This window comes from Chiloscyllium plagiosum, unplaced genomic scaffold (assembly GCF_037043375.1).
Source record: "Chiloscyllium plagiosum isolate Xiang-an unplaced genomic scaffold, Cpla_swu_hap1 HiC_scaffold_10, whole genome shotgun sequence".
Taxonomy (NCBI): Eukaryota; Metazoa; Chordata; class Chondrichthyes; order Orectolobiformes; family Hemiscylliidae; genus Chiloscyllium; species Chiloscyllium plagiosum.
The window spans coordinates 91356902-91379840 of NW_028270148.1; the positions used below are offsets into that span (position 1 = coordinate 91356902).

General features: G+C 40.3%; 1 protein-coding gene across 10 annotated transcripts in view; it reads right to left on the reverse strand.

Moving 5' to 3' along the window:
• The window catches only part of LOC122552997 (mitogen-activated protein kinase kinase kinase kinase 3), a 297582-nt gene that overhangs the window by 189029 nt on the left and 85614 nt on the right, over nucleotides 1-22939 (reverse strand). For all 10 annotated transcript variants that reach the window (XM_043696372.2, XM_087991550.1, XM_087991549.1 and 7 more), the window contains exons 3-4: nucleotides 7277-7367; nucleotides 734-798 (exon numbers count right to left, since the gene is read on the reverse strand). In XM_043696372.2, coding sequence (XP_043552307.1) covers nucleotides 734-798; nucleotides 7277-7367 — 156 coding nt within the window. The remainder of the gene's footprint in view (nucleotides 1-733; nucleotides 799-7276; nucleotides 7368-22939) is intronic.

Here is a 22939-nt window from a genome sequence, read left to right on the forward strand (position 1 = left end):
ATGCACAGCCTAAAGAGTTTGTGGAAACAAAGTCAAAGGCAATATTTGGAAGAGTACTGGATACATATTTCCAAGGTAAACATTTTCAGAGTAGCAGGGAAAGAGCAGAGGAGTGAAGACTATGTGGACATAGAACTTGCACAAGCATGATCCACCAGATGGCTTGCTTCTATGTTGTATTATTCTTAAATTCTCTGCTGCACAGTGCTGTTGAACCTTCATATAGCAATGTAAAATCATTAACTCTACAGGTTTTCAAACTGGCTTGACACAACAAAGGTTTCAACGAGGACCATAGTTGTGGCACAGCTGACAAAGTTTCTCATTAATTTGTTGAAAACACAATGCAGTTTTACAATAAAGTTGGTTGCATGAGCAACTAGCATTCAGGTGAATGAACAAAACAAAAGAAAGATAAACCACAGTATATGCTATAGTGCAGAATGATTAAAAATATGGAACAGTGCAACTGGTATCAGACAACGAGCAATACTTGAAAAGCTCAGTGAATAAATAGGGGTCAGGATAGGACAGATTTCAATTCAGGACTTAAATGTGTCAATCTAAGTATGTTACAGGTTTTAAAGAAAACAAATACTATTTTAACATCAAGACTGCATACATAATACTGAATATAACGAGAGAAACTACAAAACTTCAGTTATAAAACTTAAAAAGGTATATGAAATTTGCATATATTTCTATCATTTTAAAAAAAGAATTGTATGCTCACCATGATATATATCTTGTAATGATCCGCCTCCACAAAACTCCATACAAATCCATAGCTTGTCACGTCTAGATTTTAAAAAAAAATCTGCATTTTAATGATTCTTAACAACCAGACCTCTATGGTACAGCTCCAAGTGGTGAGAACAGAAGACATTAATTTGTTAACATTAAGGGCCAGTCTCAGGATATGGCATAATTCTGACAAAGGATCACTGGGCTCAAAACGTAAACTTTGCTGCTCTCTCTACAGATACTACCAGACCTACTGAGTTTCTCCAACATTTTGTTTTTGTTTTATGTTTCCAGCCTTCACAGTTCTTTGTTTTATAATTTTGGAGAGCTCTTGTGGTGCAGTGGTAATACTGCTGCCTGAGAGACAGGAGTCCTGGGTTCAAATCCCAAGCTGTGTAATAACATCCCTCAACATGAGGGTTGATGAGGGAATATCTAGTATAATTTTGAAGTGGCCTTCAAGACCTGACAGGACAGAAAGGAGTTTCATAGATTCAAATATTGTGGAAATAAAGGTCCAGGTATCAGTGAGATTTGGATGAACTGAGGAAGAAATTATTTTGTTGTAGTAACATTAGAATCTGCCATGAAACTATTAGGGAGTTCTATTCAGTGGAGTCAGCATCTTTGATACAAAGGAAGTCAGGGGTTTGGATTGGTGGAGGAATTGAGAGATCTAGGAATTTAGATGATTTTCAGACCACTAGGAGTCATGGAGATCTGGAAACACTGGACAGCATGGTTCTGCATTTTTTTTGGGAGAGCGCTAGCCTTTATTGCAAAAAGAATGGAGCATAAAATAGAGAAATCTTGCTAAAACTATGCAAGGCTCAAATTAAGCTGATGGAGTATCACCTTGGAATTCATTATCTTCCTTTTAGCACATGGAATAATATGAAACAAGTATAATTTTCTAACCTACAGAATTAAACAGCATGGTACAGAACTGCCATCACAAAGTTAACAAACAATAAATAAAACAGGGCATTTTTACACTTCTACTTGGAATTACACTTATGAGCTGAACACTACCAAACCATTTTCACAACAAGTTGCTATGATGTAAATTGTGTATATATTTAACATAATTTATTATTAATTTTGGTCTTTTGAGTTGGTAACCTTTTGGCTTTCTGTGTCTCAAGTTAATAATTAACTTGTAAGTATTTCTTTCAAAACAGTTTTTGAGGCCGGGCTTTAGAATGAATAGGTTTTTGTTTGCCAGTAATGGACTTTTTTTTTGTTGATCTTTGAATTTTTGCAAACAAGGAAGGAAAATAATAAGACTCATGGTTTGTTGGATACTTATGGATTTTTTTTTTCAGCTTAAGGGGAACATTCAGCTTCGAGAGAGAGAGACTGACCTTAGTTTCAGCTTTACTTTGAGTTGTCCTGTGAAATCCTTGGGATGGGATGGCTGTACATACATGGCTTCCGAGAAGAATTAGGTTACCTCAGAATGAAGAGTTAGTGCTAGCTCCAGACTAGAAGTGTTAGGCTAAAGCCCTGAAGAGATTATTTAAAACAGAGTACATTTAAGCTCAGGTGTATGATTGTTCCTGAAATAACTCCATGAATCCCATCACCAAGTCACCCTTTACTTACACATGCATAGTTCGGCCAGCTCAGTGCCAGGTCCTTAGGTGAACAGAACCCTGATCCTCCAGTTTCCATCTGTCAGCCAGAACTCCCTGATTAGGGATGCTAACCTGGTCCAATCAGGGAACTCACATTCTACAAAGTCTACCTGACCAACCTCATTCCAATCACTACAGTTCCAAGAGGAAGCTATTTGCAATTCCACCCTAGGAGTTGAAATCACAAGCGACTTTGATGTAAAGATTGTACAAGCGATGCTTTGGATACTACATCAGTTGTGTGTTTTGGGTATCCTGTTCAGTTTATTAAGTAGAGTTTTGAGATTAACAGGATTATACTTGTACTATTGGTTTGAAAGTCTTTGAATTCGTATTAATAGTAGATAGTTTGTTTTATTCTAGTTTACCTTCATTCTTTTGTTTATACAATTCTGGTTAATTGTTAATTCTGCATGAGATCACTTTTTTTAAAATCAAAACAATATGATCCATTAAGCCAGGTTACTGAGTTCTGACTTAGAGTCATAGAGATATACAGCATGGAAGCAGACCCTTCGGTCCAACCTGTCCATGCCAACCAGATATTCCAACCCAATCTAGTCCCACCTGCCAGCACCCGGCCCATGCCCCTCCAAACCCTTTCTATTCACATACCCATCCAAATGCCTCTTAAATTTTGCAATTGTACCAGCCTCCACCACATGCCCTGGCAGCTCATTCCATGTCCAGTAATAACTTCAGCTGAGATCATTGCACAAATCAAAATGTTAATTTTTTTATTAAGCAAATTAGGTAACAACACTGATATGCTACGTGCAAGTTTAGATCAGAGATGTCTTCAAGAATATTAAATGGTACACATTACCTTGGAATGAGAACTATTAAAAATTTTAATTAAATCTGCATCAATATACTATTTCCTACTTTTACACTGATGTAAACTCTAACACCAAACTACTACATAATGTTTAAAACTCTATACCCTGAATTTCATACAAAATCTAAAACACAGATCAACATAGTTAGCTAGACTACAGACAGTCATTCAATTACAAGTCATCAAGGACCTTTAACATTTATTGGAAACCTTGAAGGATTACCTTTAAGCCTAAATGCATTTCCAACACAACTGTGAGCACAGACCAACTGCAATCTCCAGACAATCGAATTGCAATATGTAATTTGGCAACTAATTGAATAATTAGAAGCCTTACCAGATCTATGAACAACGTAAAAGTGGATTCTGTTTACATTAACTTTCATAGCTGACATAGGAGGTCTAATACCCAGCTTTACATGCAGCGGCAGAGTTATCAGTGACTGCAAAAAAAAGTCACTGCCTGAAATGACAGAAGAGGATGTGATTTAGCTTTTCAGCCTGATCAGCTAAGTGTTTTGACTTTAAGACATACACAACTTCTAAATTTTTTTTTGTAAATCTATAATAGTAAGGTGAAGGATTTTTTAAAATTAATGCTTACACTGAGATGGGTCTCTTGATTGACTTTTAATATTAAGGATTGGTATTCGGTTATCCTGGAGCAGTGTTTTTGAGAAAAGTGTGCTGCATTTGTTTTTAGATAATTTCTGGATCTGTATATTGTTAAAGGGGGAGAAATGGCTTTTGGTAGGGTGATATTCTCTTCCCGTCAGACGTGGGAGGTCAAGGAGAATTTGAATGTTCCTGGACACTATGTCTACAGGAAGTGTGCTTGGTTGCGAATCCTATCAGACCACATGGATTGGTTAGAGTGGCATTTAGAGGCAATGAGGAGATAAAAGAGCAAGTGGGCATGATGGATAGCAGATGGAACCATCAGGAAAATGGAGACACTGAAGATACAGTCAGGTTGATGGTTGACCTCCAGGTATGGTAGGAGAGGTAGCAGGTAGTGTAGGAGTCTCCTGTGATTTTCCTCAACTCAAATAGGCATACTTTTTTGGATCCTGTAGGAAAGGATGGTTTCTCAGGAGAGTATAGCGCTGACAGCCAGGTTTGTGGTACTGTGATTGGCTGTACTGTAACTAGGGGTCTGTCAGGTTCCCAAGTGATGAACTGTAATAGGGGACCTTTGAGTCTGGGGCAGATGTTTCTGTGCCATCAACGAGGCATCAGAATGGTGCACTGCTTCCTTGGTGCCAGGATCAAGAATGTCTCAGAGAATGCAGAATATTCTGAAAGGGGAGAGTGACCAGCAGACAGTTGTGCCTGTTGGTACTAATAACATAGGTAGGGAAAGGGATGAGGGTCTGCAGAGAGAATGTAGGAAATCAGGCAGCACGTTAAAAAGGAGGTCCTCAGGAGTAATATCTTTACTACTACCAGTATCACATGCTAGTGACAGTAGGTATGGGAGGATACAGCAGATGAACAAATGACTGAGGAGTTGGTGCAGGGAGAAAGGATTCACAGTTTTGGACTATTGGAATGTCTTCAGGGGTAGAAATGATCTGGAAGAGGGACAGGTTCCACGTGAATTGAAAGGGGACCAATATCCTCATGTGGAGATTTGCTGTGGTTGGGGGAGTGTTCTAAACTTGTTTTTGGGTGGGGGTAGGAGCTGCCAGAGGTGGTGGTAGAGGCAGGTGCAATTGCAACATTTAGGAGGCATATGAATAGGAAGGATTTAGAGCAATAAAGGTAAAATGCTGGCAAATGGAATTAGGTCAGATTAGGATATTTGATTGGCATAAACAAGTTGGGCCGATTGGCCTATTTCTGTGCTATATGACTAACTTTCCTTGAAATCATACTGGATACTTTAAACAAACAAAATTCTTCATATTTAAGTTGAAAATTTTGTCAAAATTTGTGTAAAACTGAAATATCATCTTACGTAAGTTGGGTTGTTAAAGGCATCTTTGCAAAGAAAAACAGAATACTGATGTGGATGATGATTATAATTACCAAAGTCCCTCATTCCAAGGAAGTGCCAATTAGTTCAGCTTACGAAGCCATCCTCGTAACATTTGGTGTCATATTTGAGCCACAGAAGACCTTCTAAACACGTTTACACCATCTTGAAAACTATTTACTTCCAGTTCCATTACAAAGCTCAATTTCTCCTGTTTCAATCAGGTGCTGCAGAAATTCTCATCAATATCTTTGTTACCTAACTTTCACTATTTGTACACATTTCTGGCTGGTTTCCCCACATCCTACTCTCTATAAATGTCAGGTCATCCAAAACTTTTTTACTTCTGAGCCAAATCCACCTCTTTGGTCAAAAGGTCCTGGACTCAAGCAATATAACCAATTTAAAATTCTCATTCTCATTTTCATTTTCAAAGCCATCTATGGATCTATAATCTCTTTCAGCACCACAACAATCATCACCACCGCCATCAATTTAGAGGGGCCCACAATGTCATACAATTTGTGTTCCGATAAAATTCCTTAGAACATCTTACTACATTAAAAAATTACAACTTAAGTACCAACTGTTGCTGTTATCTCGGTTATATTTGTTTTAAGTATACTAGCTGTTACTGATTACATTTATGCCTGTCCTATTTCTAGATATGTTCCTGCCACATGCAAATACACAAAGAGAAATCAGATAGCCTTAAGTTCCATCCATCTCCCTTACAACATAGCCTGCTCAGGGCTTTGGCAAATTAATCTTTAAAGGTAATTATCTCTCATTTGCAAATCCGTTTTGAACAAAGTAGTAAGTGGGTTTGAATGCTCTTAAGCCAATTTTGTTTATAAACCAATTTAGCTCCAACTCTCAAAAACAAAATATTTCAACAGAACACCCTATCTGCAAGCATAGATTTTCTGTTGCTAGATCTGTTATCTCTGAAGTCAACATGATTCCAATCTTTAAGGGCAAATAATTCCTTTAGTTGTATTTATTCAAATTTCTACTTCTAAATTTAAATTTTTTAAATCTAAAAATTACAAAAGAGAATACATGAATTTGAATTTCACAACACTGTCCTTAAATATGGAGGACAAAATTGCACCACAGTACTCCAGGTATGGTCTCACCAAAGCCCATACAATTCTGCTAAGACTTCTTTATTCCGGTACTCCAACCCCTTTGCAATGAAGGCTAACATACAATTTGCATTCCCAATTGCTTGCTACACCTGTATACTAACGTATGGTTTCACCAAAGCACCGTATAATTGTGCTAAGATTTCTTTATTCCTGTATTTCAATCCCTTTGCAATGAATGGAAACAAAAAATTTGCCTTCCCATTTGCTTGCTGCACCTGCATACTAACAGGGATACATCCAAGATTCTTTGGACATCAATATTTAGAAATTTTACACCAATTAAAAATAGAAAAGCAGAATAGTTTCTATGACCAAGTAAATAACTGCGCATTTCCACACAGTTTATTCCATCTACCAACTTGTCACACAATTATATCTGTTTGCAGTATATTCCATCTAGCTTTGTATAATTTGCAAGCTTACATACATTAATCTGTCCCTTCAAAGTTATTAACGTAGACTGTAAATAGCACTGGCTCCAGCACTAACCCTTGCAGCAGTCCACTAGTTACAGTTTGTCCACTTGAAAAATACCTTGTTTATGTCTACTTTCTGCTTCCTGTTCATTAACCAATCCTCTGTTTATCTATTTTCCTGATTCCGTTTAGGTAGGTTGGTTTCGATCGGTACTCTGGGATATTTATTACATTAAAATATTCTATATAAAAGATAAATTGTGTTGGACATGCACACAAAAGGGAAAGAGCACAACTACAATAAAACTACAGTACCTCTAAGCTCAACTGTATACGAGTCATCAAAATGTGTCTGACACATTAAAAAGGTAAAGATTTCTTTTCAACTTAATTGTTAGAAATTTTAGTAAATGCAGGTACAAGCACATGCATAATACAGTATAACCCCTTAAAGACATATTACACAAAGAATTGCAAGAAACAAAGTACATCTGTATACTTACTATACATACCTGAGATAACTGCCAAAATATGCAACTATGTTTGAGTGTTTACAGTCTTTCATCATAATGATCTCCTGCTGTACAATGGCAAAGTCTTCACCTATAGAGGAAAAATTTTGCTTAAATAACAGGTAGACAAATCAATTTGTACAAATTAACATTTACTGCAGGGAGAGTCAGCAAGAAGTGAAAACATTCTAGACAGGAGATCGAAATGTAGAATGGTTACAGCATTGAAGGTGGCTATTTCACCTGTAATGTTTGAGATGGCTCGGTGAAGGAGCAATGCATTTGGAGCCACTCTTTCGACAGCACCATGCACATTCTATCCTCTCATAATGATCCAGATCCCTCTAGAATCTGTCTCCATCACACTCTCACGGGTGGGGGCGTGCTCCCGATCCTAACCACCTGCCATGTGAAAATGCTTTTTCCTTGTGTCACCATCATTTTTATGTCTATTATCTTAGAGTTATAGAGATGTACAGCATGGAAACAGACTCTTCAGTCCAATCCGTCCATGCCGACCAGATATCCCAACCCAATCTAGTCCCACCTGCCAGCACCCAGCCCATATCCCTCCAAACCCTTTCTATTCATATACCCACCGAAGTGCCTTTTAAATGTTGCAATTGTACCAGCCTCCAACACTTCCTCTGGCAGCTCATTCCATACACGTACCACCCTCTGCGTGAAAAAGTTACCCCTTAGGTCTCTTTTACATCTTTCCCCTCTCACCCTAAACCTATGCCCTCTCGTTCTGGACTCCCTGACCCCAAAGAAAAGACTTTGCGTATTTACCCTATCTATGCCCCTCATAATTTTGTAAACCTCTACAAGGTCATCCCTCAGCCTCCGATGCTCCAGGGAAAACAGCCTCAACCTGTTCTGCCTCTCCCTATAGCTCAAATCCTCCAACCTTGGCAACATCCTTGTAAATCTTTTCTGAACCCTTTCAAGTTTCACAACATCTTTCTGATAGGAAGGAGACCAGAACTGCATGCAATATGCCAAAAGTGGCCAAACCAATGTTCTGTACAGCCGCAACATGACCTCCCAAGTCCTATACTCAATACTCTGACCAATAAAGGAAAGCATACCAAACGCCGCCTTCACTATCCTACCTGCGACTCCACTTTCAAGGTGCTATGAACCTGCACTCCAAGGTCTATTTGTTCAGCAACACTCTCTAGGACCTTACTGTTAAGTGTATAAGTCCTGTTAAGATTTGCTTTCCCAAAACGCAGCACCTCGCATTTATCTGAATTAAACTCCATCTGCCACTTCTCGGCCCATTGGTCCATCTGAACAAGATCTGAAGTAACCTTCTTCACTGTCCACTACACCTCAAATTTTGTCTCATCTGCAAACTTACTAACTGTACTACTTATGCTCGCATCCACATCATTTTTGTAAATGACAAAAAGTAGAGGACCCAACACCGATCCTTGTGGCACTCCACTGGTCACAGGCCTCCAGCCTGAAAAACAACCCTCCACCACCACCCTCCGTCTTCTATGTTTGAGCCACTTTTGTGCCCAGATGGCTAGTTCTCCCTGTATTCCGTGAGATCTAACCTTGCTAACCAGTCTCCCATGAGGAACCTTGTCGAACCCCTTACTGAAGTCCATATAGATCACATCGACCGCTCTCCCATCATCAATCCTCTTTGTTACTCCCTCAAAAAACTCAATCAAGTCTGTGAGACATGATTTCCCATGCACAAAGCCATGTTGACTATCCCTAATCAGTCCTTGCCTTTCCAAATACATGTACATCCTGTCCCTCAGGATTCCCTCCAACAACTTGCCCAACACCAACGTCAGACTCACTGGTCTATAGTTCCCTGGCTTCTCCTCACTACCCTTCTTCAAGAGTGGCACCATGGTAGCCAACCTCCAGTCTTCCGGCACCTCACCTGTGACTATCGGTAATACAAATATCTCAGCAAGAGGCCCAGCAATCACTTCCCTAGCTTCCCACAGAGTTCGAGGGTAAATCTGATCAGGTCCTGGAGATTTATCCACCTTTATGCATTTCAAGACATCCAGCACTCCCTCCCCTGTAATATGGACATTTTGCAAGGTGTCACCATCTATTTCGCCACTTTCTGTATCTTCCATATCCTTTTCCACAAAATACACGTTTAGTATCTGTCCCATCTCCTGTGGCTCCACACAAAGGCCGCCTTGCTGATCTTTGAGGGGCCCTATTCTCACCCTAGTTACCCTTTTGTCCTTTATGTATTTGTTAGTGGGCGGCACAGTGGCTAGCACTGCTGCCTCACAGCGCCAGAGACCCGAGTTCAGTTCCCGTCTCAGGCGACTGACTGTGTGGAGTTTGCACGTTCTCCCCGTGTCGGCGTGGGTTTCCTCCGGGTGCTCCGGTTTCCTCCGACAGTCCAAAGATGTGCAGGCCAGGTGAATTGGCCATGCTAAATTGCCCGTAGTGTTAGGTAAGGGGTAAATGTAAGGGTATGGGTGGATTGCGCTTCGGCGGGGCGGTGTGGACTTGTTGGGCCGAAGGGCCTGTTTCCACACTGTAAGTAATCTAATCTAATCTAATCTGTAAGTAATCTAATCTAAAAAACTTTAGATTCTCATTAATTTTATTTGCCAAAGCTATGTCCCCTTTTTGCTCTCCTGTTTTCCCTCTTAAGTCTACTCCTACTGCCTTTATACTCTTCTAAGGATTCACTTGATCTATCCTGTCTATACCTTACATATGCTTCCTTCTTTTTCTTAATCAAACCCTCAATTTCTTTAGTCATCCAGCATTCCCTATACCTACCAGCCATTCCTTTCACCCTAACAGGAATATACTTTCTCTGGATTCTCATCTCATTTCTGAAGGCTTCCCATTTTCCAGCCGTCCCTTTACTTGCGAACATCTGCCTCCAATCAGCTTTTGAAAGTTCTTGCCTCATACCATCAAAATTGGCCTTCCTCCGATTTAGAACTTCAACTTTTAGATCTGGTCTATCCTTTTCCATCACTATTTAAAATCTAATAGAATTGTGGTAGCTGGCCCCACTGACACCTCAGTTGCCTGCTCTGCCTTATTTCCCAAGAGTAGGTCAAATTTTGCACCTTCTCTAGCAGTTACATCCACGTACTGAATCAGAAAATTGTCTTGTACACACTTAACAAATTCCTCTCCATCTAAACCCTTATCAGTATGCAGCCCCTGTCTATGTTTGGAAAGTTAAAATCCCCTACCATAACCACCCTATTATTCTTACAGATAGCTGAGATCTCCTTACAAGTTTGTTTCTCAATTTCCCTCTGACTATTAGGGGGTCTATAATACAATCCCAATAAGGTGATCATCCCTTTCTTATTTCTCAGTTCCACCCAAATAACTTCTCTGGATGTATTTCCAGGTTAAATCTTCAATCATTGGTTCTCAATCCCTCTGCCATTGGTGACAGTTTTCCCAAATCTATCCTGTCCAGACCCTTCCTGATTTTGAACACTTCCCTTCAATCACTTCTTAACCTTCACTTTTCAAAAGACAATAGTCCAAAATCTCCAATCAAACCGTCCAACTGAATCGCTCATCCCTGGAACCATTCACCAGAATCTTTCCCACTGCACTCATGTGCAGTGGATTTTGTACGCTTTAGTAGCTACTCAAAAACAAAAAACACTGACGAGCAGTTCACACATGAAACAGCAATCTGTTTGTCTCTCCACAAATGCTAGTTGATCTGGCTGCTGTGATAAATCAATTAATTTCCAACAATTACATTTTGGTTTTGGTTTCTAAATGTATTAACTTTTTTTTGCTATGTTTGTTATGTTGGTTGTCATGTTCTAATTTAAATACTGTGGTGTCCAAGAAACAAATGTTTTCCTTGTGTGTTGTGGCTTTAAGTTTAATGGAGTGATGATAACTGAAATGGTGGGTAAGTTGATGAATGCTAATTCAGCTCTTATGAGAGTCCAAAATACCTTATAGATTAATACAAATACTGAAAGCATCTTTACTATATCACTGTATCACCCAAAAAATGAGTCAACAAAAATGAAAAAAAAGCCCCTGAAAATCAAAATGCAGACTTCAAGAAAAACTCAAAAGACCCCTTAGAAAAAAATATTTTGATGCTTGAACAGAGCATCCTGAAAGTACTTATTCGTTCTCAATTCCTTCAGAACAGAAATTAAGACTGACAGTCTAAGACACACATTTCAGCATTCTTCATAATGCTAAACATGGATTAGTTTCCATTTGACAGCATCTGTGCACATATCAATCAAGGACAAAAAAAATGAAATGACAAGTCTTCAATTTTTTTACCCATTTTGAAAGCAACATTATTTATTAGGCTGACTGTCCTTATACTGTATTTCCTCATCTCATTCACCCTTCATTTCCCTGTGTCATATTTGGAATTCTAGTATCCCAGGAAACATTTTATATACGCCACATTACTAATTTCATTTTATTTTCCCTCTCAAATATTATACACTGCTTAAATGGAATGAAAAGGCTTCATTTCTAATTGCTGCTTTCACACAATAGAACTGTGAAACATTGCTGGCAATTATATTTTCATCTGCATAGCCATGGGAAGGGAAAAGAGACTTAAGTCTGATTGTGTTTGAGATACTCAGTTGCTATGTCTTCGTTTCACTTCTTGAAAGTATTCAGGCACAGGCCGACTGATCCAAATGTTTATCATGCCTCAGGGATAAGTAGTTGATCACTCAACATTCCAAACAATTTTCTGTTCAGTAGATGGTTTACATCATTGCACAATGCAATGCTGTTGCCACTTTGCTTTTGGTCCATTAAAGCAGTCTCTGCAAACATGTCTAACTCTTTCAGCTTGTCTGGTTTATACATTGAAACAATCATAGTCAATCTCACATAGCATTTTGCAATGTCATGGAACATTTGGCTAACCCCCTCAAAAGAACAGTACTAAGAATAGACCTTTCCAACCTGCCAAGACAATTAAACCAAGCAGGCAAATTCTTCATGAAATAGTAGTTCAATTAAGAGCTGACTAAAGAAAACATGAAATAGAAGCAAAAGTAGACCCACGAGGTTGTTCCACCATTCAACATCATGACTATTTCATTTGTGCTTCGATTTCCACATTCCCATTAGTGGGCGGCACGGTGGCACAGTGGTTAGCACGGCTGCCTCACAGTGCCAGAGACCCGGGTTCAATTCCCGCCTCAGGCGACTGACTGTGTGGAGTTTGCACGTTCTCCCCGAGTCTGCGTGGGTTTCCTCCGGGTGCTCCGGTTTCTTCCCACAGTCCAAAGATGTGCAGGTTCAGAGAGTCGACGCAAATAAGGATGAGCGGAAGCTTCCTGAGCTCAATGGGTGGGTCAGGAGTCGTGACACGAGAGAGATTTACCGCACCCCTATTGTGCGAAACCAGTAATGGGGAAACAGGTCAGGTGAATTGGCCATGCTAAATTGCCCATAGTGTTAGGTAAAGGGGTAAATGTAGGGGAATGGGTGGGTTACGCTTCGGCGGGTCGGTGTGGACTTGTTGGGCCGAAGGGCCTGTTTCCACACTGTAAGTAATCTAATCTAATCTAATCATTTACCTCCAAATAACCCTAAAATCCCCTGACCAATTATATTCTATCCACTTAAATCTTATAAATATTCAATGACTCACCTCCACCACTATCTGAGGCTAAGAGTTCAAGAATCCCATAACCCTCAGAAAAAGTTCTTATCTCTATCCTGAAAGGGTAAACCCAATTTTAAAGCCATGACCCCTGGTTCTGGACTGACCTATAAAAAGGAAACATCCTTCGCACATTGCAATTGTCAAGACCATTTGAGGATCTTATTCACTTCAAGTCAGCCTTCTCTATTCAAAACGCCAATGAAACCAAATCTCAAGACAACCCACTTTTTCCAGGTACCAATTTAGTAATTTTGATGAACAGAAGCCCCCTCAACAACCTCTCAAACTTCCCTGGATATGGGGAGGAACATTACACCCTTGTTCAAACATGCAGAAAGCAATAAAACTAAGACTCACTTTTTCCTACAAGTGCATTAACTTTCACCTGCTTTTGTCTTGCCTAATTAACTAGCAACTTCCGACATGCTTTCTGATTCAACCTATGCTTACTCCAGCATTATCACATGCTAATTTGTTGCAGTGCATCATTCTTAGAATTTAGAAAACAGACATGGTTCCAACCCCCAAACTATTGGGCACGGTACTTCCTCCCACCACAATACAACGTCAATCAGCACCCATTACTTTCTATTTTCTAAACTAGAAGTTTCTTCCATGCACCCAGAATGTACCCACAGTGCCACAGCTCTCATCTTAACTAATTGTCTGAATGAAAGTTAAGGGTTGAGGAGATACTGAAAAAATGAGAGCTGGGTGCCACCACACACATATAGGAGTTATCCCTTATCCAACCTCTACATTTTTAGGTGGCTCAGTTAGGAGTCTTTCAACTTAAAAGTTCTGTCACTTTAGCGTTGAACCAGTTACAAGACAGTGTACAGTTTCACAGAAATACCACCGGATGACAGGAAAGTAATCATTCCTTGGAATACAAATTCAATGGAAAGGGCTCTGGTGGAACAGTGGGAGAGTTCCACTTATGGAGCAGAAGACCTGGGTTCAGGTTCCATTTTATCCTGAAGTGAATAATAACATCCGAGGAAGGTGATTAGCAAGTATCTATTTACAACAACAGAATAACAACAAAATGCAAGTGGCTAGTCCTGATAAGATAAGGATTGGCAACAAAGTGATGGCCAAAAGAAAAACTGACAAAGCATTAAAAGAGGTGAAGGAACACTCCACCCTGGGATAACAGAAGCAGCAACACAATCAGTGCACTCTAACCTAGGAAAGGCACATCGAGTAAAATCCTTGGTTCGGAATACAGTGCGACAAAAGCACCATCCAGGAAGAAGCCAACCCAACTGCAACAATCTGGTGAAAAAGTATGACAATCATTTCATCTTAAAATAATTCAAGAGTTCATAGGAAAACACCCCAGAATCAGGTCTTGCAGAGATGTTTAGATTGTTATATTGCATAATTTAAATGGTTTTAAAAGTTGCCTCAATATGCATAGTGCGAAAGTCATTAAATGATCTGTTTTGACCTTGGGACATAAGCAGCTGAAGGCAAAGCAAACTGCTGATTTCAGGGACACACAATATCTGGGCAGGAGGAAACAACTGCCATTTATCTGCCCTGGACATCCTGCTGCAGGAAGAGAACCATCACTATCTCTGAATTTGAGGTGCCAACTAGAAAACATTCCTATCTGGTTCATCAACATGTACATTCTGACCCTAAAAGACAAGCTGCTAACAGTTTTCCCACAGCTATCATTGCTGGAATGGACCTAGCCAATCATTCAACTGTGTCACTGATGCAGCTCGGTGCCCTGGCAGCACAAACAGCAATCTAAAAACTACATCCAGATTCCTGATGGAATCATTAAAACACATCAAGCTACACAGCATCTTCAGCAGATCTACAGATGGTGAACATGACTAGTCAAGGTCAAACAGGTCCATCCATTCGAGGATAGATTTCCTATTTCTGTCCTGGACAGAGTGGCCAACACCAAGCCAGAGACCAGTGCCTCCTACTGACCAAGTGTCACTTATAGGAGAACACAAGAATAGCAGGGAACACAGAAGCTTAGATATTAAAATGCTAATCTCAAAATGAGAAACTCAAGGGACTACAAAATGTTAGAGAATCATGTCCACACCATAATAGTTAAAAGTTAATTAAGGTGAATATCAACAGGGTCTACATCCTTAAAAACAAAGTGTTTACAAGACATGAGGGAGACAAGTATAAAAACTATCCAGATTCCAGAAAAGCATTCTGAATTTGTTTGTGCTACAGTTAATTGGGTCAAAATTAAACACAGTCTGTAAGGGGTGAAGAACTAGAAAGTCAGTCTTTTTTTTGCCTTGGAAGCGAAAGTTCCAAGGTTAGCTTCCAGTCCAATGCTCAGTTTCTTCTTTCAAAAGGTACACAGTCTGGTCTGTGATCATGATTTGGAGATGCCGGTGTTGGACTGGGGTGTACAAAATTAAAAATCACAACACCAGGTTCTAGTCCAACAGGATGGAGGATGGGAAAAATTTCTGGCTGTAAGAGCTGCTCCTTTTTTTGACGTATTTTAGGTGCTGGAGGTGATTTCCTCAAATTCCAGTAGCAGCAATTACTGTTTTATATGCTGTTGCATTGTTTTGGAACTTTGGAGGCATTTGGATGGGTATATGAATAGGAAGGGTTGGAGGGATATGAGTCGGGTGCTGGCAGGTGGGACTAGATTGGGTTGGGATATCTGGTCGGCATGGACAAGTTGGACCGAAGGGTCTGTTTCCCTGCTGTACATCTCTACGACTCTGATGAAGGAGCAGCGCTCCGAAAGCTAGTACTTCCAATTAAGCCTGTTGGAATATAACCTGGTGTTGTGTGATTTTTAACTTGGTCTGTGATCAGCAGCCTGGAGGAAGTCGATGCTTGTCCTTTAGAGTCAGCAGTTTCATTCTAATGAACCAGACAGGAGCGCTTTCTTACTTTGCATCTGCTAACCACCACCTCAAAATCAGAGATGGTGATGTTGCCTTCCTGCAACAGAATGTTCAGGGCAGATAAATGGCAATTGTTTCCTCCTGGCCAGATATTCTAAGTGTTCCTGCAGAATCAGCAGTTTGCTTTGACTTCAGCAGGGTGCACCAAGGTCAAAACAGAGCATTTAATGGCTTTCACGCTATGCATATTGAGGCAACTTTTAAAGCCATTTAAATTATGCAATATCATAATCTAAACGTCTCTGCAAGACCTGATTCCGGGGTGTGTTCTTGCATTTACAAACTTTTGGAGTCCACAGATTCCCAGTGTTTCCTGTCCTCTATCACAGATCTCAAATTACAGTACACAACAGAATGCAGACAAACTGCTAACTCTGGGCAAGCTGACAGGGCATCAAATTCAATATGAGTAAAACAAAGTGATTGTTTGCCTGTCTGTTTGTGAGTGAAGAGAGTGCAATGGGATGAGCACATAGTTGCTGAAAGGAAAAGATTATGCTGCTGGCCAGCAGCATATCAGAACCATAAGAAAAGGCACCATCATCCTCATTGAGGGAAGGCGTCACAGACGGAAACAGACAGACACAGAGACAATAGTGGTTCATTAATTAAGAAAAGATAGGTCAGCATCCTATAGGATGCCACCAACTCAGAGGCACAACTCTCCAGACGCTGCCCCCACCCCACCATTACATTGGAGAAAAAGCTGTCATGGTGAAAATTAGCCTGAAAGCTATAAAATGTTAGTTCTATTTTTAAACTAAATATTGACCATGTCCAGACAACCTTGAGCCTGACATCGGTGGTGGGCAAGTTGTTGGAAGGAATCCTGGGTGCAGAATTTATATATATTTGGATAAGCAAAGACTGATAATGGACAGTCAACATGGCTTTGTGTGTGGGGAATCAGGTCTCACTAACTTAATTGCGTTTTTTGAAATAGTAACAAAGAGGACTGACGAGGGCAAAGCACTGGATGTGATCTACATGGACATCAGTAAGCCATTCAACAAGGTTCCTCAGATAGACTGCTTAGCAAGGTTACATCACACTAAATACAGGGAGAATTAGCCATTTGAATACAGAACTGGCCTGATGATAGAAGACAGAGGGTGATGGTGGAGGGTTGTCTTTCAGATTGGAGGCCTGTGACCAGTCGTGTGCCACATGGATCGGTGGTGGGTTCACTGCTTTTTGTAATTTGTATAAATGATTTGATTATGAACAAAGGAGGTATTGTTAATAAGTTTGTAGATGACACCAAAATTGGAGGTATAGTGGACAGCGAAGAAGATTACCTCTAAGTACAATGGGATCTTGATCAGATGGGCCAATGAGTGGCAGATAGAGTTTAATTTATATAAATGTGAGGTACTGCATTTGGAAAGGCAAATTAGAGCAGGACATATACACTTAACGTTAAGGTCCTAGGGAGTCTTACTGAACAAAGAGACCTTGGAACAAACAGGTTCATACCTCCTTGAAAGTGGAGCCTCAAGTAGATAAGATAGTGAAGGCAGCATTTAGTATACTTTCATTTATTGGTCAAGAGCATGGAGTATCGGAATTGGGAGGTCATGTTGCGGCTGTACAGGACACTGGTTAGGCCACTTTTGGAATATTGAGTGCAATTCTAGTCTCCCTCCTAGAGGAAAGATATTGTGAAAATGCAAAGGGTTCAGAAAAGATTGACAAGAATGTTGCCTGGGTTGGAGGAATTGAGGTATTGGGAAAGGCTGAATAGGCTGGGGATGTTTTGCCTGGAGTATCAGAGGCTGAGGGCTGACCTTGTCAAGGTTTCTAAAATCATGAGGGGCATGGATAGGGTAAATCATTGGGGTTGGTGGAGTCCAGAACGAAATGGCATAGGTTTAAGGTGAAAGGGGAAAGATTTGAAAGGGACCTAAGGAGCAACTTTTTCACACAAAAGGTGGTGCGTGTATGAAATGAGCTGCCAGAGGAAATGGTGGAGACCGGTACATTTCCAACATCTAAAAGGCATCTGGATGGTTTCATGAATAGAAAGAGTTTAAGAGGGATATGGGCCAAATGCTGGCAAACGAGAGTAAATTAATTTAGGATATCTGGTCAGTATGGACAAGTTGGACTGAAGGGTCTGTTTCCATGCTGTACATTTCTGACTGTAATTTGCACATGCAAATACAAATTCAGACACAGAACAGTCAAGTCACACAGAACTGATACAAGTACTGAATCACACCTGCAAATAAATGTCAAAAACATGCTTAACAAAGTTTTGTTTGTACCTTGTTATAAAGACAAGTCTGAACTAGCTTAAGTCTGTACCATTGAAGGTTGAAAGAGAAAAAGCTTAGTGCTAAGACACTAAAAGATTAAATGATCCAAGTAATCTAGAACAACTAAGGGTCTGTGACAGTACTGCAGAGATTCTCAGCATTGTTAGAATGGGCACCAGCAATGTTGAAATCAGTAAACAGTTTAGGAGGACTGTGTAAAACTGCGAACAGCTTTCCTGATTCCTGACATTTCACTACATTATTCGTGAGAGGTCATGTTGGAAAATTACGATGGAAAGCAAGTCCCTAAAATTCCTCTGAACTGCAAAGTACTGACTCAGATGCAATTGATTTTTTTGTGTGTATGTTCTAAAGTAGTCTTAGGACTCCAAGTGCTATCTAGGCTTCTCTCATTGTGAAGTTGTTAGACCTGCTGAATGTCTCTAGCACTTTTTTTTATTTCCGAACAGCAGTATTTTAATTTTTTTATATTTTTGTATTTGCAAGATTAGCAATGCTGACAATATCAGCTGTTATTGCCATTACCCAATTGCTCTTAAAAGCAGGCATTGATGGGCAACATTCTTGAACACCAGCAGTCCATACAGTTGACTGTCCACGCACAGTGCAGTTGCAAAGTTAGTGTGCGCAGCAGAACTTTGATCTACTGCTCAGAGCATTGAGTATAGCAATGCGAGAGCACGTTAGGGCTGTACATGATATTGGTTAGGTCACTTTTGGAATATTGTGAGCAATTCTGATCTTCCAGTTAAAGGAAGGATGTTGTGAAACTTGAAAGGATTCAGAAACAATTTATAAGGATGTTGCCTGGGTTGGAGGATTTGAGCTATACGGAGAGGCTGAACTGGCTGTGGCTATTTTCCCTGGAGCATCAGAGGTTAACAGGTGACCTTATAAAGGTTTATAAAATCATGAGGGGCATAGACAGGGTAAATAAACAAGGTCTTTTCCTGGGGTGGGGGAGTCCAGAACTAGAGGGCATAGGTTTAGGGTGAGAGGGGAAAGATTTAAAAGAAACCTAAGGGGCAACGTCTTCATGTAGAGGATGATGAGTGTATGGAATGAGCTGCCAGAGGCAGTGGTGAAGGCTGGTACAATTACAGCATTTAAAAGGCATTTGGATGGTCATATGAACAGAAAGGGTTTAGAGGAATATGGGCCAACAGCTGGCAAATGGGACTAGATTAATTTAGGATATCTGGTTGGCATGGATGAGTTGGACCAAAGGGTGTGTTACATCTCCATGACAGTGAAGGAACCACAAAGCTACAAGTCAGGTTAGCAAGTGACTTGGAGGGGAACTGGCAAGTAATGATATTCCTAAGACTTTACTGCACTTGTGCTTCTATGTGGTTGAGGTCATAGCTTAAGAAAGTGCATTCGAAGTAGTCTTGCTGTGTTGTTGCATCGCATTTGTAGATGGTAGACACGAGTGTGAATATGCATCAGTAGTGGACAGAATGAATGTTTAACAGTGAATGTTATGCAAATCAGACAGTTTTGATCTGGTTGTTATCAAGCTATTTAAGTATCATTGAAACTGTGCTCATCCAGGCAACTGGATGGCATTCCATTGCAAACTTCACTCGAGTTTTGCAGATGAAAGGCTCTGAGGTGGTAGATCATAAGTTACTGCAGAATTTGCATCCTTTTACCTGTTTTTTGAGCCACAGTAGTTAAATGACTTGTTCAGTAGTTTCTGGTCAAGGGTCAGCCCCCAGAATGTTGATGGTGGGAAAGATCCCATGATTGCTGGGGTGAAAAATCTGTACAACTCTCCTCTAGTCCTCCTACCAGTGAATTTAAATCTATGCCTGTGATTATTGACCTCTCTCGCTCCTAAAGGAAACAGGTCCTTCTTTTCACCGTCTAGACCTCTTCTAATTTTATTCACCTCAACTCCATCTACCCTGAATTCCTCTGATCAAAACAAACAAGCCCAGCAAATCCAATTTTTCCTCTCAGCCAAAAATCTCCATTCCTGGCAATAACCTTGTGAATTACCTTTTTTTAAAATTATTGGAATCCCTAGATTCGGCCCAACAAGTCCACAACAAGCCTCAGAAGAGTAACCCACCCAGACGACCTATTTGCCTACCTTATATCTACCCCTGACTAATGCACCCTACAAGTCCCTGAACATTATAGGCAATTTAGCATGCCAACTCACCTAACCTGTATATCTTTTGGATTCTGGGAGGAAATCGGAGCATCCAGAGGAAATGCGCACAGACACGGGGAAAATATGCAAACTCCACACAGACAGACAGTTGCCAGAGGCTGGAATCAAATCCGGGATCCTGGCGCTGAGAGGCAGCAGTGGTAACCACTGAGCCACTGCGCCACCCTCTTCTGTGCAAATTCACCATTCTTCTTGAAACGTGTTGACCAGAACTGTCTAGTACTGTAGCTGCACCCTAATTAGGACTTATTTTCAAAAAGGTGAATCTACTTTAAAATTTCTTTCTCATGACAAAATTGGAATTACTGTCGAGCGTGTGGTGCTGGAAAAGCACAGCCGGTCTGGCAGTATCTGAGGAGCAGGAGAATCGACGTTTCGGGCATAAACCCTTCATCAAGAATGTTCATTTCTGATGAAGGGCTTATGCCCGAAACATCAATTTGCCTGCTCCTCAGATGCTGCCTGACCTGCTGTGCTTTTCCAGCATCATGCTCTCTACTCTGATCTCCAGCACCTGCAGTCCTCATTTGCTCCAAAATTGGAATTATTATAAGTTTTGTGATCATTTTTCCAAGCAAAATACAAAACCGATAGAAAATGCAAAATATCACATGGACCAGAGACTTTATGCCAAAATTCAAAGTTTACCAATCATTCAAGTTCACGTCATGTAGATGAGATACGCATCGGATCACTCCTAAATCTCATCAGTTTACATTTTAATTCAGTTAGCTCCTTAAAGTTCCAAAGCTGGTACCTGCTGAGATCTGTCTACAAGTAGTAAATCATAAACACTGTTCTTTTGCAAGATTCCACTGAGTTGCAGAAGTCTGTTTGAGTGATCCTATTATCACGTAAAAGCAATTTTTGTAACTTTGCAACCCCAGGGCTAAGAATGATTCTGCAAGTCCGATGACTTTACACTGCTGCTTTGATGGCCTTAATTTGGGGCAAACAGAAGATTCTACAATCTCCATGAAGACTGTTAACATTTAAAGACAATTTTGAAGTGATTAATAGGAATAACTATCACAAAATTTCATGTCTTAACTAAAACTTTACCTGAAAAAAATAAACAAAGCATGCACTATTGCCTTAACACTATCGGTGGTCAAGCCTACCATAAACCCAGCGTTCCTCCAACTTCCTAATTCTACTCAATATGCTACCGGACCTTGAGGGTTCATTTACTCCACTTTATACCACGGTTCTCTGGAATTAATTTGGATTTCTATCACTGATTTAACTATTCTTCAAGGTGCAAGTTTTTTTTGGAACCCTTCCACTACCACTTGATTAAAGGACCTTCCAAGATCCCAAAATATTATCAGGTTACAGCTATTGCAGTGTCTGGTGGCCATCAGCCATTAATATATCCTTTCATAACATTATTTAAATGTGCAAGAGTAAGGAATCTAGGATGAGATACTTAATTGTGATTTCTGCACTGATGATGATGATGATGATCAGGTCCACAGCAACCATACAGTAAAATTAATTTCTGCTGTGCAACACCCAAACGATCATGATCTTTGTGAGACTTGCAGAAGAAATTGCTGCTAATGGTTGGTAGGAAGGCAGAATGAGAAACTGCTGACATCAGCACATCAGACACTTATTCAAGTTAAAACTCAAATGCAAAGAGCTGCATAAACAAATTATTTTAAAAAAAACACTTCAACAGATATTGCCTTATTCATGCAACAAACAATTTATACGCAGGGTGTTCAGAAAAGCAAAATACCCATTTGTTGAGTCATACAGTAGGGAAACAGACCTATCAAATTAAAGGACCATTCACACCAATTAGATACCCTAAACTGATTAGTCCCACTTGCCAGAATTTGGCCCACGTGCCCCAAACACCTTCCTATTAATTTACCCATCCAGGTGCCTTTTAAAATGTTGTGATTGAGCCTGCCTTCACTACCTTTGACGGCAGCCCATTCCATACATGCATCACCTTCTGTGTGAAAAATTGCCCCTCAGCTCCCTTTTAAATCTTTCCTCACTCACCTTAAACCTTTGCTTTCCAGTTCTGGACTCCCCTGTGTTGGGAAAGACTTTGGCCCATGCCCTTCATGATTTTATAAACCTCTATAAGGTCACCCCTCAGCCTCCGATGTTCCAGGTAAAACCATCCCAGCCTATTCAGTTTCTTCCCATAGCTCAAACCCTCCAATCCCAGCAACATTCTTGTAAATCTTTTCTGAACCCTTTCAAGTTTAACAATATCTTCCCTATAGAAGGGAGTCCAGAACTGAATGTAGTAGTCCAAAAGTGGCCTCACTGATGTCCTGTACAGCCCCACATGACATCCCAAATACTATATTCAATGCACTGACCGATGAAGGCAATTGTGCAAATGCCTTCTTCACCACCCTATCCATCCGCGACTTAATTTTTAAGGTGTGCACCTGCACCTCTAGGTCTGTTTGCTCAACACCATTCCCTCAGGACCTACCAGTAACTGTGTAAGTCCAGCCCTGGTTTGCCTTAGCAAAATGTAGCACCTCACATTTATCTAAATTAAACTCCACCTGCCATTCCTTGGCTCACTGGCCCAATTGATGGAAGTTCGTTATATTCTAAGGTAACCTCCTTTATTGTCCACTACACCACCTATTTTGGTGTCATCTGCAA